The sequence below is a fragment of the Equus asinus genome, chromosome 10 (assembly GCF_041296235.1).
Source record: "Equus asinus isolate D_3611 breed Donkey chromosome 10, EquAss-T2T_v2, whole genome shotgun sequence".
NCBI lineage: Eukaryota > Metazoa > Chordata > Mammalia > Perissodactyla > Equidae > Equus > Equus asinus.
In genome coordinates this window covers 13,087,660-13,107,163 of record NC_091799.1, presented here as the reverse complement: position 1 = coordinate 13,107,163, position 19,504 = coordinate 13,087,660, and the positions used below count along the sequence as shown (strand labels likewise).

Below are 19,504 nucleotides of genomic sequence, written 5' to 3'. Positions count from 1 at the left end.
AGGCTGCTGTCCTCCTCCCGTCTGTCAGCCATAAAAATTTCCTTTAGCCAGGAATAGCAGTGCCACTGGCAGGGACGCAGGTCTCCAGGACCCCCGGGGACAGCAGCGTGGGAGCCCGCCTGATGCTCAAGCAGGTTAGGAAGCAGAACCCGGTGTGGCAGGCTGGGGGCTGGGACCCTCACCTCCAGGTTGATGAAGATGGCCGCCATGTCCGCCGGGCTCAGCACCAGCCTCAGGGGCGCCATGTAGTTCTGGAAGAGAGAAGCCCATTGCTCCCATCTTGGCCTGGAGGGCACCAGCCACCTTTGAGGCCACAGCCATGGCGGGAGGGGCTCTGACCACTCCAGCAAGGTCCCGGGTCCACAGACAGGGACAGCTCCACAGGCCTGGCTCGAGGCAGGTGCTCGTTACTGGAGAATGCACGCGTTCGGGGGAGATCTGGGCTCCGTTCCGCAGGGCGAGTACAGTGCAGGAACGCGCAGGGCCAGGTGCATGGGGCCTGAGTATCCATCATGTAAGCGCCCACACCCGCTACAGAGGCCACGACCTACGGGGGGGCCACTCAGCGTGGCACTGGACTTCAACCCTGCAGCAACCCAGGTGGGTGCTGCTATAGCTGTTTGAGACATTTGAGGAAACTGAGGCCCAGGAGGTGGAGGGCAGCCCCCAAGGGTACGGCGACAGGGGCAGCATTCCCACCCCCGACTCGAACTGCTGTGCCTGCATCCTGAGTTCGACCCTGACCCTGCCATCAAGAAACGTCCTCCGCCCGCAGGAGCCCCACGTGGACGGAGCGGCTTCGCCCCTCAGATGAGACGCGCTTGTGCAAAACTGTGGACTCCCGCCCCGGAGGCCCCTGCAGGGAGGGACCTGCCACCCTCTCCTCTCCCTGCCCTTCTCCCCCGCGGGGTCCTGGCCCCCGGACCTCTCCTTGGCTGCCATACGGAGCGGGAGAGAATTGTCCAAGTGATCAAGCACAGATGGCCAACAGATGCGGCTGAATGGTTTTCCCCACGCCCAGGATGGGCTGGCACGGGCCTATGACTCGGTGTCCTCACCTGTGACACGGGGACAGCCACACTACCTGGAACTGTTGGGGGAGGGTTATAAACACATTTGTCCTTGGAAGTGCTCAGGACACCACACACCTGGCCGTGCACCCTCCCGCTCAGCCCCCAGGTGCACTGCGCCCGGGACCGCAGCACCTCCCTCAAAAGCCGCGGCCCAGGGTGGAGACGGACCGCAGCGCCCCGCTGGTTTTCTGCACTGGGACTTGGGCCACACGGAGGAAACGAGGAGGTCTGCAGGGTCCTGGAAGGAGTTGCCTGGGGCCAGGACTCGCAGCGGTGGGACTGCAGGCAGGGGGAGGGGAACGGCGAGGGTCAGGGGTGCAGCCAGGACGGGGCCTGGAGGGTTTGCAGAAGGGCCAGTGGTTGGTGGGGCTGTAGGGTGGGCACACAGTGCTCGGGGGCAGGAGGAAGGGAAACATATCAGAGGCCTGGGCCAGACCTGGGGCCAAGGGGCATCGCGGGACTCCCAGCTGGAGGCTCCATGGTGCCCTGAACAGTGAGGGGCCCACTTAGGTGTCCCCACTGTGGCCAGTCTTGACCCTGCACCGCAACCAAAGAAAAGTCAGGAAGGCTTCATCTGAAAACAATGCTGGTCCTCTCACCCCAGTAAGCAGTGGCCATTGGCAATGAGGATGCCCAAGTGACAGGCAAGTGCCACTGAGCCAGTGCCCATGGGAGGCCAGAGCGGGGCGGGGGCAGGAGAAGGCCCATCGGTGGTCCTCTAGGAGCTTGGCGGGCGGCAGCAAGAGAGGACTGACAAGCCACTCAGGGGAGCACAGGGTCTGCCATGGGGGCTCCAAAGGCTCACATCATCGGGCCTCACTACGTCCCAGGTGCAGGACACTCACAGCCACCTACGGGTGGTGCTGCTGTCACCCCAACTTACAGAGGGGGGCTGACCACAGAGAGCCCTAGGTGAGAAGGTATACACGGGAGCTTGCCCCAGCGCCCCGCCTGGGCGAGAGAGTATACAGAAGGAGCTCGGCCCGGCACCTGGCCTCAGGGAGAGAATATACAGAAGGAGCTCAGCCTGGCACCTGGCCTCGGGGAGAGGGTATACAGAGGGAGCTCAGCCTGGTGCCTGGCCTCGGGGAGAGGGTATACAGAGGGAGCTCAGCTCAGTGCATTGAGGAGCAGAAGCCAGGATAACGCACAGCTTAGGCTGGAAGGAGCTGCAGATACCAGCTCAGGACGGTCTGGGGCCCAAGCTGAGGGCCAGGAGATGGGTGGGTGGCAGCTGCCGCAGAGAACGGCCTGGGTACGGAGCACAGCTCAAGACGGGGCCGAGGGCAAGAGGGCTGCGGAGAAATAGGGAGGGCAGCCTCTTTCCTGGTGAGCGGTGCCTGATGCCAAAGCCGAGAGGGCCACAGAGCCCCTCCACTCGTCCCCACTGCCTTGAGTCCCTGCCTGTGATAGCACCCCCAGGAGACCGGGGCCCACATCCACCTTCTCAATGTCCTCCAGGGTCCGGTAGTACTTGGCTTCAGTCTCCTGAATCTCCAGCAGGCAGCAGTTCCTCTTGTCATCCTCGGTCATGCCCATTTTCTAGAAGAAGACACAAGATGTTGGCCAGGACCCCTGGCGGGCCCACCGCCTGCTGACCGCCCACATGGGCTTGGCTGTGGGGTCACTAAGTATGAATGGTGGGGCCAGATGGGAGGCACAAAAGGGGCCCAAGCCCTTCCTCTCCCTTTTACAGATAAGGAAACTGAGGCACAGGGAGAGGATGTGGTGTGAACCTGAGAACTGGTGACAGCTCGGAGGAAGGCATGGAAGCTTCCAGAATCCAGGCTCCTGCTGCCCTATTCTGAATCTCAGTCTTCACCAGATGGGGTGAGGCCCTCAGAAGCTACCCCCTCCAGCATATACAGCAGGTATGACACACTTAAAGAGCCTACTGTGTGCACAGGGAGAGGCTATGACCAGCTGCCTGAGGACCCACGTCTGCTAGCTGAGTGGCTGTCTCAGCACTGGCCAGTTAGCGGCTCAGAGGAAGACACCAACTCCCCACAGGGCTGGACCTTCCAAGTGTCCACTGCCTCCAACCAGGGTCCTGAGATAACAGCCCATTGGCAGGGATCACTGGGGTACAGGCCTCCACAACAGGACCTGCCCCCACCTCCAGGGAGCACGTGGCCGAGGGCGGGGCGGGTGGGACTGACCAAGAGTGTGGCCACAGGGGCCAGGGAAGAGGCAGCAGAGGGTGACTGCTGGGAGGCAGCTGTGATTTTCCAGACGCTCTCCTTCAGTTCTTTTAGGCTCAGGGAGCCACATCTGCCCTAAAGGCTCTGGGGAACGGTGTGGGGTCATGCGACAGGCCATTGGGACTCCATCTACCCTAACATCATCCTCCTCCTCCAAGAAGTGCCCAGGGCCCCGCTTGAGTTTGCGGGGGCTGCAGCTCTCCAATGCAACATGCCAGGCAGGCACATCGCCCAGGGGCCTGGCAGGTCAGTGGCCAGGGTCAGGCAGGATGTCCCCCAGGTCTCCTTCCCGAGCCCAAAGCGCCGCTCAGCCTGCGGGCTGCACTGTTACTCTCGGAGCTTCATGGGGACGTTGAGGGTCCATGATCTCCCTAAAACCACGTGTAAAAATGTGGTGCCCCACCACATCTCCCTGGGGACGGGGTCTGGAGTTTTTCCAGGGATTTGAGACCTCCCGGAAAGGTGGAGGAAGGTGGTGCCATCAGAACTTCCCGGTTCCCCTCCAGCGGCCACTTACCTGCATGTATCTAATCTGAAAGCATGGAGAAACAAACAACAGAAAGGACCTATTAGCAGTGGCGGCTTGTGACTCAAGCTGTGCTTGGGGAAGTGAGGGAGGTGCTCCCACATTTAGCCAACAGCCCCAGAGATCACAGCTCCCCACCTGCCCGCACGTCAGCCTGGCTGGGTGGGGGACGGCACTGGGACCGAGCATGTCATCAGAGTCTTCCCCACATCTTGGCTCTGAGAGTGGCACCTGCCATGCTCTGGCTTTATCATCCTTTGGAAAAGTCACCAACCGGACAAGATGGAGGGGGAAATAAAACCAACTGTTTCATCTCAGAGGAGGTGGCAGGAGGTGGGAGGCCCCCCTGCTTGGATCGACAGGACCGCTCGTGAGCACCAGCACCAAGCGAGCCTTAGGATGCTGAGCTGAGCGGGGCAGGGGGGACACCAGCTTGTCCCCAGGACACAGGCGAGCATCTCCCCCCAGGCCCCCGCAGGTGCTGCAGACAGCCCCGGGTCCCACGGTGAGCATTTCAGGACCAGGGACAGCAGCGGGCTCTGGGGAGCGCCCACTTAGGGCCTCCGCAGGCCAGGCATAGATGGGGGTCTCTCGGGAGCTTGTATGCGGCAGGCAATCCTCCAGCAATTGCACGGGCCACTGCACCCACATGCTCTCGCTTTACTCACAGGACACCCAGCTCCCAAAGTGGGGAGTGAGGGGCCCCAGGCTCAGCTCGCTGCCAAATCAGGAAACCAGCCAGGCTCTCAGGCCAGGTCCAGGAAGGCAAAGCAGGCCCTCCAGGCTTTGAACCCCCTACAAGACTTCCCTGGAAGGTTCAGGAGCAGAGCTGCCCCACTGCAAGTCTGCTGGGGAAGTGCAGGGCAGGCCCTGGGCAGACCTGGGGTCAGAGACCCACAGCCAGCCCTCCCGGAGAGAGACCCCTGGTAATTGTGGGGAAGGAAACCCACCTTCAGACCCTTCAGGGCAAAATGAGAAAGTGGTTCTTAAGAGCAGAGTTTGGAGGCTGCGATCACCACCAGCCGCTGTGGTGCTGGCAGAGGCGGCAGGTGCCAGCAGAGCGGGAGAGGCCTCTCGGAAAGGCCTCGTCCGGGGGCTGTTTCCCCAGCTTTCTGTTTCTCTACCACCAGCTGGTTATTCTCACACTGAAGGAAAACACTGGAATTTGCTTTTTGAGAAATTCCCCCCATTTCTTCGGGGAAAGTAAATGGCAGCAAAAGCCTCCACCGTTGGCAAGTGGTATCTTGACCACCCCCAGGAGCCTAGGGGTCCAGGAGGGCTGTAGCTGCCCCCGCAGGTCCCCATCCCCACCCGGCAGGGCCCCCACCCTCCACACAGCAGCTGTTGGCAATAAACCCACGCTGCCCCAAACTGGCGTCCGCGAGATTATTAGCGAAGGCCTGCTCAGAAATAAATATCCTCGCCACACAAAAGACGCACAGCTGGCTAATTGAGCCCACAGTGGTCTCGTCGCTCTCTGCACAAAGGGGTGAGACGAGGCGTGCTGTGTGAGACTGAGCACCGAGTTACTATTTTAAGGCTCCCTGGGCAGAAAGGACACCCTTCAGAGCAGAATTCCATGGCAACACGTCCTGGAAGGTCTCAATGGCAGTGGTGTCACCTCCCGGTCTCCTTAGAGCATTTCTTAGGGAAGAGGGGCCCGCAGTAGACCGGGTTCCAGGAAGGGGAGGAGCCCCCAGGGGCCGGGAAGGGCCAGGTACAGCCTCTGGAGCCCCCCGCCCAGGAGCAGCTCCCCCTCGGTGGCTCAGACGCTGCGGTTGGCTCAGAGTCCTCAAGGAAAGGGCCAGGCTGCTGCACCCAGGCTAAGGCCCCATCCGGGCAGGGGGAGTGGCGCAGGCACAGGTGGGCGGGCAGCTTACCATGGGCTGCTGCACCTCCACCTTGATGATGTCCTCGTAGATGTCATCCCCTTCATCCTCGCATGGGACGCAGTCGTAGATGTCCTCCCCCAGGTCATGCTCGCTGCACAGGAGGAAGGTGGGTTAGAGGGACAAGAGGGGTCAGCCAAATCTATGAGGGGACACAGCGTGAGGGGGCCTGGCGCAGAGGAGAGGCGCTCAGGGCCACGGCGAGCTCTGCTCTCGGCCCCAGTCTTTTGATCTAAGAAATGGGGTGAGGACGTGCCTCCCAGGGTTCCGGCGAGCGCATCAATCGTCTCGTGCTTTGCCTGACGTACTTCTGGAAGGACCTCCCACGGTAAAGCCCTTTAGTAAGTGCTGGGGACACGCTGCAGGCCCAGGGGTGAGACCCCGCCTATTGGGAATCTTCTCACGGCTAGTCAACGCGAGCACCAGCCCTGGCACCTGAGCCCCGGCCTCCAGACCAAGTGCCCTCTCCCCGGCCCGCGCTTGTGACCCGGAGCCCAGGGCCTCCCCAGGCCTCACAGCCGAGGTGTGAAGGCCAACGCGTGGAGCTCACATGGGACATCTTCCCCACCAGGCAGGAGGGAAGCAGAGCGGAGACGGACGGAAGTTCCCGATGCGCCTGCCCTAGCGAGCACCAAGGAAGTTACCGCCCGATTTATAGTTCAGTAAACTTTGTTTCAGTTCATGATCATGTGTTCATTCTACTCCCATGTTATCCCCTCTGCCCTGCAAGACTTAGGTTGTGGGACACCTCCTCCAAGAGGCCTTTGGGGATCCCGCATCCAGCCTGCGATCTGGGACTCTCCCTGGCGCTCTCGTACCTCCTGCTGCACCTCCAAGGGTTTCACAAGGGCCTGTGGACGACCTGTCTCCTTCTCACATGGAACCCAATTTATCAATCCCTTCTCTTCACCACACCTGATACCAGCAGGTGCTCGGCAAAGTTTTCACCGAATCAGCACACAAGCCAATCCAACCGCCCACCATTCCCATGGCCCGGGACAAGCCCCCTGGGGGGAGGTCACTCTAGCCTGGGGTTCAGGGCCAGGAGCCACCATAGTCCTGGGGCTGGCCAGCTCTTCAATCTGCCATGGGGTCCATCCTCAGGGTAGATGCACCGTAAGCTGGAAGCCAGCTCGCCCTGGAGCCCCGTGCCAGCCCCGCCTGCCGTCGTCTCTCTCTGAGCAAGGACATCTCATAGTCTGGGCTCAAAGCAGGGCCTGGCAAAGTTCCCTTCCGGAAGGCATTGAAATGTGGTGGAGCGCTTCCCTTCCCTGCAGCACAGGGCGGCCAGAGCTCAGGGCACTGGGGAGGGACGAGGTGAGAGCAGAAGCGACACCCAGCAGCTCTCAAGAATGGGTTTGTGGCCCCGTCCCAAACCTGGCCTTAAAACACCAGCTGTATTTTATAGGTTGGGGAGGGCTCGGGCAGGGAGAGAGACAGCATTCAAAACCTGCTTGAGAGAGGGGCGGCGTGTTTGTATTCGAGCAAGGCCTCTGCAGACAGAGGACCCCCAAAGCCCAGGCACCTGCCCTGGGGGACAGAGCTGCAAGGCGACTGCAGGCAGATGCATCAGATTGCCCTCTGGGGGGTTTCTGGGTAGGGGGGCGACAGCTGGAGAGAAGGGACGGAGAAGAAGCTGCTGCTGTGGGTTCTTCGCTTTCGGTTTTGCACCGCCCCAGGTGTGAGGGAGCCCAGAGTTGGCCTGAGGACAAGAGCTGCTGAGGGACGGATGGCACTGTGCTAGGCCAGCTAATGGACTGCTGAGCAACGATGAGACGAGCTGCCCACCACTGGGGAGCCCTTTGTGCCAATGCACATGCCAGGCACTCGAAAAGCACGTGTGCCGTTTGACCTCACAGGCCCGCGGAGGCAGAGAGCGCCGAGGCCATTTCACAGAGGACACACGCTGAGGCTCCACACTGCGTAGGCCACTGCCCGGCCCAGCCTTGTCCTCTCTCCCGCCGCCCACCCTCCGCTGTCTGGACCGCGGAACCCACTGTCCAGAGAACCCATTCTGGGCCCAAAGCAGAGCCGGACAGTGACCGAGGCTCCCCTCGGAACCTGCGGGAAGGCAGGCACGGGCGCCTGTGACTCATGGGGTGTCCTACACACCATCTCGGAGGCCCGTCCCCCTAGGTGGGCCTTGGGAACGGTCACTCATGTTGACACCAATCACCACCCCGGATCTCCAGATGCTGTCCTCAAAGGAACCAGCTCCGGTGGCCCCACCTGCCAGGCTTCTGGGGTCCAGGCAAGTACCCTCAGGGGCTCTTTCCAGCGGGTGCCAGCCACCCCGACCTCTGTCGTGCTGCAGAGCGAGGCTGGTGACAAGCCACTGTCGAGAATTCTGACAGTGCGGAAGAGTGGGGACATGGACAAGCTCCTGGGCTGCTAAAGGGGACCATTCCAAGGCAGACGAGGCCGTTCACGAGTCTGGAGACAGGCATTGGCTTTGCTCTGATGGGCCGGTGGGAGGAGGTGGAGGGTGGGCAACCCTGATGGTTAAATATTCTAGGAGCCGACAAAATGAATAAAAATGACTGGAAAGGGGCCCGGAAAGGGGCCTCGAGGTCATCTGGCGCAGGGACGGCAAACTGCCAGCCCAGGAGCCCCCATGTCTCATCTCACATTTGGGGAGGACATCCTGTCCACCCAGCTCAGATCCTTCCCAGCAGGGACCTCCGTGCAGCCCCCAGCGCTGGACAACGAGTCAGTGCCCGAGATGCAATGTCTTTACTTTCCCAAACGAGCCGCTATAGGACGGGAAAGCAGGGTGCGTGACACCAGGGGACTGGCCGAGGTCTCCTGCATCTTCCGGAGACCAGATACCGTAGTCCCGCACTGCTGCCTCCGGGCAGGTGTGAACTGTCACCGTGCTTTTTATTCGGCGAGTACTCAGCGACGAGCCGAGCTCTGAAGTGGGCACTGGGGGTGTTCAGAGCAAATCAAGAGGCGAGCTGTCGATCTCGGGGTGAGGCAGGCCCCAGCCTCACCGTGAGCCCCAGCAAGGAGGGAGAGGACAGGGACGGCAGGAGGGGTCACGAACTTCCTGGATGGGGGACTTGGAGATGTTCGGCAACCCGAGCGGATTGTTGGGTGCTAGAAAAGGTGCCTGAGGGTAGAGTGGCTTCCGCGCCTCCCAGTTCCCTGGCGCCACCTTTACGTCAGAGCTCACTCACCCCTGCCTGGGCCCGCACCAAACCTGGAGGGCACCTGCTGCGTTTCCAGCACAGGGCGCAGGTCCTAGCAGGCTCATCACCGTGTTTTTGCTCAGCTTTACGTAGATCGAGATGCACCCGTAGCTGTACCATTTGACAAATGGATACCCCTATGTGGCCAACACCCATCACATTCCAGAACATTCTCATCTCCCCTAAAAGTTCCTCTCCTTCCTGATCAAGCCCCATCCCCTTCTTCCAGTCACCGCCCCTCTGACTATTCTCCACCACACGTTAGTCTTCTCTGTTCCAGAACGTCACGTCAATGGTGTCGTGTTATGATCACTTTTGTGTCTGGCTTCTTCCCCAACATCAAGTCTGCAGACCCCTCCACACTGCCGCCTGCACAGCAGCTCAGTCCTCTTCACGGCCGGGGACTGATCCATCCTATGAACATCCCACCGCTCATCATCCATTCTCCTTTGGATGAGCATTTGGGTTGCTTCCAAGTTTTGGTTATTGTAAGTAAAAGCTGCTATGAGAATTTGCCTTTTTGTTTCGTTCTGTTTTGGTGGACATATGCTCTCATTTCCTTTGGAAATGAAATTCCAGGAGGAGTGAAACAGCTGGGTCCAAGGAGAGGTGTGTGTTTAATTTTGTCAGCAACGGCCAAGCGTTCTTCCAGAGTGGTCGCAGCATTCACACCCCCACCAGCAGTGTGCGCGAGCTCCAGTGGTTCTGGTTCTCTTCCTCGCTGGTTGCTGCTGGTCTCTTTCATTTCAGCCACTGTAGTGGGAGTGTGGTTTTATTTTGCATTTCCCTGATGACTAATGATGTTGAGGATTTTTCCGTGTCCTTACAGACACTGATCTATCTTCCTTTGTGAAAACCTGCTCGAGACTTTTGTCCATTTCTAAAAATTAGTTGCCTATCTTTTTCTTATTGAATTCTGGGAGCTCTATATATATTCTGGAGACAAGTCCTTTGTCAGATATGTTTTGTGAATTTGTTCCCAGTCTCTGGCTATGGCTACTTCTTTTTTAATAGTGTCTTTTGATAAGCATCCATTTTTAATTTTAATGAAGCCTAATTTACCAAGTTTTTCTTCTCTGGTGTCCTCTGTCTTGTGTCCTAAGAAATCCTTGCATCTTGTGCAAGAAATCTTTGCTTTCTTCCAGGTTGCAAAGGATTTTCTCCTAGGAGCTACATAGTTTTAATGTTTATATTTAGAGCTCTGATCTTTCTCAAATTAATTTTTGTGTGTGGTGTGAGGCAGAGATCGAGGTTCATTGTTTCGCACTGGGATATCCGGGTGTTTCAGGACAATTTGTTGAAAATTTTATTCTTCCCGTTGGATTGCTTAGATCCCTCTGACAAAAGCCAAGTGACCATGTAAATGTGGGTCTATTTCAGAATTCTCTGATCTATTCCATCAGCCTATTCCTCTATCCTTATGCCAACACCACCCTGTCTCGATGATTTTACTTCTATAGAAAGTCTTGAAATCAGGTCGTTTAAATCCTTTAGCTTTGTTCTTTTATAAGATTGTTCGAGCTATTCTAAGGCCCCTTGTATTTCCATACAAACTTTGCAATCATCTTGTCAATTAAAAGAAAAAGCCTGCTGGAGCCATAACAGGAGCTGGATTGAATCTACAGTTTCATTTGGGGAGAAAAGACATCTTAACAATATCGTCTTCCAATCCATGAACGTAGCATGCACTTTCGTTGGTTTCGGTTGTCAGCATCATTTTGTAGTTTCATCACAGAGGTTTTGGAATTTACGAAGTTTGGGGCCACTATTTTTTTCAGCGATTTCTCCTGCCTCATTCTCTCTTTCTTCTCCTTCTGGGGTTCCAGTTACACTCATGTTAGACCACTTGACATGGTCACACGTAGCTGGGGCCCTATTCACATTTGTCAGTCTTCCTTTCTTCTGTTACTTGGAGCACATCACTTCCATTGAATACCTTCAGGTTCAATGACTCCTTCCTCCACCGTCTGCAATCTTCCATTAAGCTGATGCAGTGAGCGTACACTTCAGTTATGCTTTTCAGTTTTAGAATTTCCATTTGGCCCTTTCCTACAGCTCCTATTTCTCTCCCGAGGCTCCCCATCTGTTCATTCATTTGGCACCTATTTTCCTCAGTCCCTGACCATATTGCTAAAAGCTGCTAATTGTAACAGCTGAGTCATCTCCAGGTTGGTTTCCATTGACTGCTTTTTCTGGAGCATCACTCACTTGTTCCTGTTTCTCCGCAAGTCTGATGATTTTTTATTGGACGCTGGACTTGATGAATGATACATTATAGAGACTCTGGATGCTGCCATTTCTCCTGAAGAGTAATATTCGTTCTGACAGTGGACTTGGTTGGACTCCAACTTCCAACTCTGTCTTCCGTGCAGAAGGCTGCAGCTGAAATGCCTGCTGAATTCAGTCTCCAGCTGCTGCGGAGGTTTTCTCGCTGGAAACCTTAGGGTCCTTCCTGTATGTGTGAGGTTTCAGGGTCAGCCAAGGATTTAGGAGGATTACAAGTGCAGATGTGGGGACTCCTGCTCTCTGTGGGTCCCTCCCTTCCAGCATTTCTCTCCTATTTTCTGGCTTTTCTGCCAGCCCCAATTTCTTTCCTCTGACACCTCAAGCCAGTGAGGATGCAGCTTTCTGCATGCATTGGGGAATGCCCTCAGACGAAAGGCTGCAAACTCTCAAATCCCGTCCACAGGGAGCCCCTCCTGGAGAACCGGTGGGTTCCTCCTGAGATGACACAGTCCGGTCCCCCTCCCTGTGCTCACAGAAAGGACAAGACCATAAGACTGAGACACCGGGAACACATCCAGCGTGGATACCCCAACACATGTCCACTACCGTGTTCTCAGCTTGCTTTTCTTTCTCAAAATCAATAAAGCCAAGGAACATTCATTCCTACGGGATCATTTTTCATGCACCACTTCCCATTCATCTCTTCTAATTCACTCAGCGCCCTGAGATTAAAAATAGGCAGCCAGAAACACGAGATGGAGAGCTGGGTCCTGGCATCTTCACTTGGGACAGAAAAATCTCAAAAATGCAGACACCAGCCCTTCTCTCTATTCTGCACAATGTCTGTCATCCAAAGCCTGGTGAGGACTGGGGACGTGAATCATCACGTTCCTGCCTGTCCCGAGCTGGTGTCCCCTCCTCTGTGGGTCCCCATCACGGGGCCATCAGGACACCCACAGTCCTACTTCCTACATCTGTGGCACGCTACACTTAGGAAAATACTCTCCCAACCATTATGTAATTCAGGTCAACGAGCACTGAGAAATACAGGTTCATACTTATCACGTGAGATTATAAAACGGTAGCACTAACATTTCCCTTTACGCATGTTGCACATTATGGGAGAAGGGAAATAAAAGAAATAGCAAAGAAGTGGGTTTTTTTTTTAAATGAAAACAAAATTATGAAAGTAAAATCAAACATGCTTGTTAAATTCAGCAACTAAGATAAAAAGACCATCAGATTTGATTGGTTAAATCAACACATCCCAGGACCAATTCTGTGCAGGTAACTCGTTGGGTCCGGGGCGGGGGGTACACAGACGACAAAAGGCACCAAGACTGTGCCATGGACCTCACGGCCCAGGTGGGGAGACCGACGGGGCAGCAGTTACTTGTGTCTGAGACACAGATGCTTCTAGAAGGCGGTCGTGTCATGGTGTGGGGGCACAATCTCTGGTCCCCAATAGCTCTGCTCCCTTGGCCAGCACTGGCATGGACATTCCGCTATTTCCTCGATTAGCAAAGGCGTCATCTCCAAAAGGAAGTGTCCCGAACAGGGTGAGGGACAAATGACAGTACCAGGCATCTGTTACATCGTGGCCAGCGGGGCCCAGGGCATCTGGCAGCCATGGCTCCTGGCCGGGAGGAAAAGGCAATGACAAGTGTGGGTTTGGGGTTTGTCCCTGAGTATCTGAAGTGTCCTGGAGGGCAGTGCAGGAACCAGGAGGTGGATCCGACTGTGCGAGGATCCTGGCCTCAGTTTTTACCTGCAACATGAGCTCACCGCCGAGTGTCCACCTATGACCCGGCCCCCAGAACTGGAGGCGGCCCCAGAAGGTCCCTGCACACGGTCCCCTACGGGAGAGGCCAGGCTACTGTGCCCCCCATCCAGCCTGGTGCACTTGAGCCAACCCAAGCCCAACCTCCCACAGTCCTTGAAAAGGACCCCAAGGCCCTGCAAAATCCAAAAGCATCTTCTGAGCCACATACAGTGCAATTCCATGGTGTCAGACTGTTCCCTTCGCACGCTGATTCTTTTCAAATCAGTCTCTCGGGCCAGCAAAGACACACCTTGTGGAGGCTCCCAGTTATCAGAGACTACACTCCATGGGAAAACTCCTTGTCCCTGTCACACTGGAGCTGTGCACGGGAACAGCGCTTGGGCAACGCTGGACCACAGAGCTGGTGGCTCCCCATCTCCTTCCAGATCATGCAGGGCACTCAGGTCTCTTTTAGGTAGAAACCCAACTCTCTCGCTAGTGACCGCCCCCCCCAGAGGCAAAGCGCTCAGGTTAAGTCCTGGATTCTCAGTCCTGCTAGTTTCTGGCTTTTAACTCTGGGCAAAACAACCTAAGCCTCAGTTTCCCCATCTGCAAAGTGAGAACAAGACCAACCCCTTTGTAAGGTCGTTGGAAGAATCAGCCACAATGTAAATGACCAGCACAGGCCCAGCACAGAGTAGGTGTTCAATAAGTGCTGCCTGTGGCCCACCACCCCAGAGGGCGGGAGGCGAGAACGCCGTCAGTATTAAAGACAGCGGACGTTTGGCAACGCGGGAGACTAGACGGTGAGGAGCCCGGCGTCAGCGCCGACTCGCCCTTCGCTGTCCAGTTGCCCAGGAGAGAGCCCGAGGAGGATGCGCACGGAGGCATCCTGGACCGAGGCAGGAATGAGGATGCCCAGACGCAGGCGAGCCTCGGGGCCAGGCCGACGCCACAGCGAGACCTCGGCCCAGCTCTCCGCGTGGACACCACAGCCCCCCAGCCCCCACCACCGCCCCTCCGCCCCCTCTCCCTGTCTCTTCCTTTCGCTCCTGCCGTTTTCCGGCAGGCAGCTGTGCTGACAGATGCTAAATCCCCACAATTATTCTAGTCCTCACACGGCCTGAGACCCTCCAGGAGGGGCCCGAGCCCGGCCCGCCGCCCTCCAGAGCCTGCAGGACCCGCATGCCCCTCCTCCCGCTGAGCCCCCGTGCACGGCCCCCCGTCCCAGGAGCCTCGCCTGCCTGCCCCGATTTTGTTACAGCAAGTCAGCTGCTCAGAGGGGCCCCCGTGCCCCCACCGCCTAAGGAAAATCAAAGAAAATTGAACAAACTCTCCGCTTTCCGCCTCAGGCGAGCCTGTATGTTTACGGTGGGCAGAAAATATCACTGCTGACAGGCGGGATGTGCCTTCTGGCCCAAGGCTGTCTGATGCTGGGCAGCAGGGTACAAAATTGTCCTTAACTTGCGACTAGGAAATGAAATCAGACATTTTCCAACCGCGGTCCACACCATTCGGTGGGGGCAGCAGAGAGAGGGGGCCTCCAAGGGCCTGAAGAAGCCTGCTGGGGGCTGGGTGGTCTGCATGTGGGGACAGACAGTCAAGGGGCTGCTTCCACGTGTGTTAGGGAAGTGGGCCTCACTCGCCCTCAGCAGACTCTCGTCCCAACCGGTGAGGGAGGGGCTGCTCTTCCTACAGATGGGGAAACTAGGGCGCAGAGAGGGCAAGATAGTCCCCCAAGGCTGCAAAGTCACATCGGAGCACAGCTAGACAAGACCACAGCTACCGGACTCCCAGAGCGAGTCTGGCTGCCCTGGCTTGTGTGCTCCCCACCATAACCCTCTTTCCAGGGCTTCTTTGGAACCAGCAGAAGGGCCTCCCAGCATCGGGACGGGTCACCAGGGAGAGGGGAGGCCAGGGGAATCTCCTGGGCCAGGGTGGCTCAGGGTTTTGATCCCGCCTTTGTCATGTAAAGTGTGCTATGTGAGTCACCTATCCTCTCTAACCCTTAATTTCCTCAACTGCAAAATGGGGGCAGGACCACCTACCTTGCAGTGTTGTCACAAAGGCTGAGATGATGTGACAACACTCGGGCACAGTGCCTGGCACTCGAGGGACCCACAGAACTGCCCCTGGGACCACCACTTGGCTCCTCAGTAAAGGAACGCAAACATTCGGGATCTCACTCCGGGCACTGCCTCTGTGCCACAATGTGCAGGGACCTGTCACGTCACCTGCCCTTGCTGTGCTCTGTTCCCCTAGGGATGACTCTTAAGGAGAGCTCACTTCTGGGGGGTGGGGACAAACTCAGGGAGACAATGATAACACACTGACAAAGACGATCCTGGTATACTTTTTAATCTGGGGAAGGGGCACTTCATTCAACCTGGTAGGGCTGGAGACGGCTTCTTGGAGGAGGTGACCTCTGGGCTTGGTTCTGTAGCATGAATAGGAGTTTGGCAATCAATACAGTAGATTTTACGTACATGACAGGATTTTTTATAACAAAATCCGGCATGTTATGCTTACCCATTTTTTAACCAATATTTCTTAAGTGCCACTGTGCGTCATGTTTGTGTTGAACACAAGAGAAATAATGTTAAAAAGGCCTAGTTCTTTATACTCCTGGGGTCCCAGAAGACAGTATCAGGAGAGTGATTTGGAGAGGCTCTCACTGGACAGAACATAAATCTCTCCTTCTGGCCACAGCCCAGCTGGTCCCTGCTCCTTTCTGGAAAACAGCAAGATGGATGTGCACGTCTCAAACACTTCCCCTTCCACGCTGGGCTTTCCACCCTACAGGGACTGTGTTAAATCAGACGACAGAATTGCTGTGACTGCCTCGGACCTGAAAGGACCCGGGTTTAACCAGGTATTAAAAATAAAAATTCATATAAGTCCGAGCCATTTCTCCCAGACGGAGCGGCAATGGGGCGTCTGCTCTGTACTCACCTGGAAGGGTTCCGTGTGCTCACGCTAGCAGAGAGAATGGAGAAACTTCTTCCCCAAAGTGCTGGGGGGTCAGGGAGCAAGGTTTCAAGGTGACTGAAGCCCCGGGCCCCGATGGCAGCCAGGGCCTTTCAGGATGGCTCAGGTCCAGGTACCAGGGGGCCATGACGTCCCAGGAGGGCAGGCAGGGCCCTTGAAGACGCAGGGAGCAGAGCAGGCGGCTGTCAGTCCCGCCGGCTGTGGCTGCTGCCTCCATGTCCAGAGAAGAGGGAGGCAGTCCGAGCCCGTCCAGCGGGCAGGCTGTGGATGGGCTGCCCTCTGCCCAGCCTGTCCTGCAGCCAGCTCTGAAGGGCAGGGGCATCGCACAGCTTGTCTAGACCAGAGGCAGGAGAGCGAGGCCAGGGGTCCCGTGCTGTCTGCCCAGCCACTGGGCTGCCTACACGGGTGACTTTGGGATCAAGACCGCCAGCCCTCAGTTCCCAAATAAAAGACACAGCTGAGGGGCTGGCCCGGTGGCGCAGCAGTTAAGCGCACACATTCCGCTTCGGCAGCCCGGGGTTTCCCCGTTCGGATCCCAGGTGTGGACATGGCACCACTTGGCAAGCCATGCTGTGGGAGGCGTCCCACGTATAAAGTAGAGGAAGATGGGCATGGATGTTAGCTCACGGCCAGTCTTCCTCAGCAAAAAGAGGAGGATTGGCAGCAGTTAGCTCAGGGCTAATCTTCGAAAGAAAAAAAAAAAAGACAGCTGAGACCCAGACTCTCCCAGGACCCCAGCCTCAAATAAGACAGTGACCGGCCTGGTGGGGATGCGGGCAGGTTTCCTAAATCACATTTTGGAAAATCCTGTGCACCCACAAAGTGCATTTCTAGCAACACCTCCTCCAGGAAGCCCTCTCGGTCTCTTGGCCTGTCAAGGTCTGATCCCAGTGGACACCACCTGGATAGCTCGTGGGAGAGGCAGAAAAGCTGTAAGAGGACTGCAGGCTCCCAGGTCCCAGTGGGGCTCTATCAGACAGCCCAGGGGCGGGGGGGAGGGAAGAAGGGGACAGACAGGTGGCCTTCTGAGTCACACAGACCTGGTTCAAATCTCTGCTCTGCCCTTAGTTGCTGTGTGCCCTTGGGCAGGTACCTTCACTTCTCAGAGCCCGTCTCCTCCCCGCCCTAAGGGAAGGCTCCAGGACCCAACCACGGACCCAACCACGGGGCTCGGCGTGGGATCAGACCTCAGGTGTGCTCCATGGGCGTTGGCTTCATTCCTGCCATTAGGTCAGTCCCCATGGCTGGGCTGGGCCTCCCAGCATTCATATGAGGATGGAGAGACCCTCGACAGGCCCGGGACGGCATGTGCGGGGAACACAGTCAGCTCCCTAAGTGTTTGTTGTACAAACAAAGCCCTGAACGGCCAGAGGGGAGGCAGCTCAGCCGGCAGAGAAGGTGGCCTTGTGGAGGAAGGACAAGGCAGAGCAGAGGCCATTGTGTGCCCGGCTGTCACCAGCTCACCAGCCCAGAGCCAGGGAGCCCAGTTCTGGGAGGAGCCCTCCAGCAGCGAGACTGCAGAGTGAGGGCACCTGCACAGCACCATCCCCGGGAGCCAGCCTCGGCCCCGTGCAGCCAGCCTCGGCCCCGTCCAGCCAGCCTCCTTTCTACCCACCACCTGCTCCCACCATCGGCCTGAGGCTGGTGGCCATGCAGGCTGGCCGAGGAGGGCGTCTGCCAGCACCTCCGCTCTGGGGGGGCTTTCCTTTCAACCTCCTCAGACTGCGGTGGGGTCTGTGTTCTCCACCGAGGCGCGGGGAGGGGAGAGGCCGCCTAACAGGCTGGATTGTTCGTTCCTAAAGGGGCTTGTTTCTGTAGAGCGTTTTCAGACTTGTCCCCTTGGAAAGGCTATCCTTCGGGTGAACATGAGATGTCCCCAAACCCGGCCTCACACATGGTCGTCCCCACAGATGCAGGTCTTGCTGTGTGACCCTGCACTTTCACACGGGGCGGCTTGGACATAAGGGAACTCGGGATAGCTTTTAGACAAACTGCAGCTGGGAGAGGCAGGAGGGCGCGGACACGGGTGGGGCGAGGAGGGTCGCGGTCAGGCAGAGTGACGTTCCTCGTCTGGCCAGTAAGGGGCGCCGCGCAGAGCGGGCACGGCTGCAGGGCCAGGCGGGAGGGGCGTGGCCTCAGCCCTCCCAGCAAGCAGCCCCCACCGCCACCTTGGTGCCCCCACCTCCCTCCCCAGGAAGAAGCAAGACCAGCTCCCAGAAGATGTCACACCTCCTCGAAGGCGGCATCCACTGCGGAAACTCCCTCTGCATTTATGCACCTTAAAAAATTATCCCAACGATGCTAACATGACACATTTAAAGCTGCTAAGTCATTTTATGATGCCATAAAGCATGCTGCTATACGTTTACGGATAAATTGTATTGCCTGCCGCGTCGCGATCGCATTTGTTTACGCCTGAAAATCATTTTAACTCCGAGGAACGGGAAACCAGCGGTAAGCAGCAGGCTCCTCGATCATGAAACATGGATCCTTCAAGCTCGGAGGGATCCAAGGACCGCCTGGGCTGACGCTTTCCTTCCAGGGTTGGGGAAACCGAGGCCCGGAGAAGTATTAATGCGCCCAGAGTAAGACAGAACACCACCCTCAGAGCCGCGGCCTCACCAGGCAGACACCGCCTGCGTGAGCCCCAGCGCTACTTTCAAGGCCCCCCCACACACACCTGGGTGCTCCCCGTCGCTGGAGCACACCCAGCGGGAGTCGCAGCAGGCATTTCGACGTGGGCCATGCCTTCCTGGGGGTGGGGGAGGTCGTCCCTGTGAGTCCCAGGGAGCCTCAATAATTCTGATTTCTTGCAAACACCACGAAATGTCGCACATCCACAGGGGCCATGCCAGGCCACGTCTCTGAGCTGGGAGCCCTGGGTCCTGGGCAGGCTGGTCCTGCCTCGCTCTCCGGCCCCACCTGCACCCCGCCCCAGGCACCAGGCCTTTGCAAGGCTGCTGCTTTTGCTGGGATGCCAGCAGGCTCCTCGGCAGGTGCTTACTTGGGCTCCCACGGTGAGCGTCTCCTGTGGGCCGTTCTTCTGTGTGCAAATCTGCCTCCCAGCCCTGGACGGGGGCTCCGCCAGGGCAGGCCCCTAACCCCAGCCCCGCCCAGGAGTTGGCAGGTATGAGAAGTGAGCAATAGCACCCCTCCAGGCTCCCAGGAGCACCCTGGAACAGGAGAGGCATCACAGGGAGGGGTAAGCCGTTATGCAAATGCAAGGCACCAAGGGTTAGGGCAATCTAAAAACAGGCTTCTCAATTTGGGCTCGGTTTGCTTGATAAAGCGTTTTTAAGTGGCAACATTTCGTGCAAATTTTTTCAAGCAGCTGCTCTATTGTCTGATTATAGATGTTCGGTGATGGCAAAATGAGCCTGGCGCACTGGAGAACATAATCCCAGTCCACTATCCTCCATTCAACGTGGGGGGCTCCGCAAGAGCTCCCAGATGACGTCCTGGGTCTGAGACCTGCGCCGCCCACACCAGGGCCACCAGCCACACGTGGCCGTGTGCTCACTAAGGCGGCCAGTTGGACTAGGCTGTGCTTATGTTCCACAAAAGAGAATGTAAGCTGCTTCATTAGTGATCTGTTCTGTTGATTACGTGTTGAACTGGATAATATGCTGGCTATATTGGGTTAAATAA

The 19,504-nt window shown here is 57.3% G+C and overlaps 1 protein-coding gene across 4 annotated transcripts in view; it reads right to left on the bottom strand.

The window, feature by feature from the left end:
- Window positions 1-19,504, bottom strand: part of VAV2 (vav guanine nucleotide exchange factor 2) — a 190,081-nt gene that overhangs the window by 39,584 nt on the left and 130,993 nt on the right. For all 4 annotated transcript variants that reach the window (XM_070518422.1, XM_070518423.1, XM_070518424.1 and 1 more), the window contains exons 5-7: window positions 5,681-5,783; window positions 2,517-2,615; window positions 183-251 (exon numbers count right to left, since the gene is read on the bottom strand). In XM_070518422.1, coding sequence (XP_070374523.1) covers window positions 183-251; window positions 2,517-2,615; window positions 5,681-5,783 — 271 coding nt within the window. The remainder of the gene's footprint in view (window positions 1-182; window positions 252-2,516; window positions 2,616-5,680; window positions 5,784-19,504) is intronic.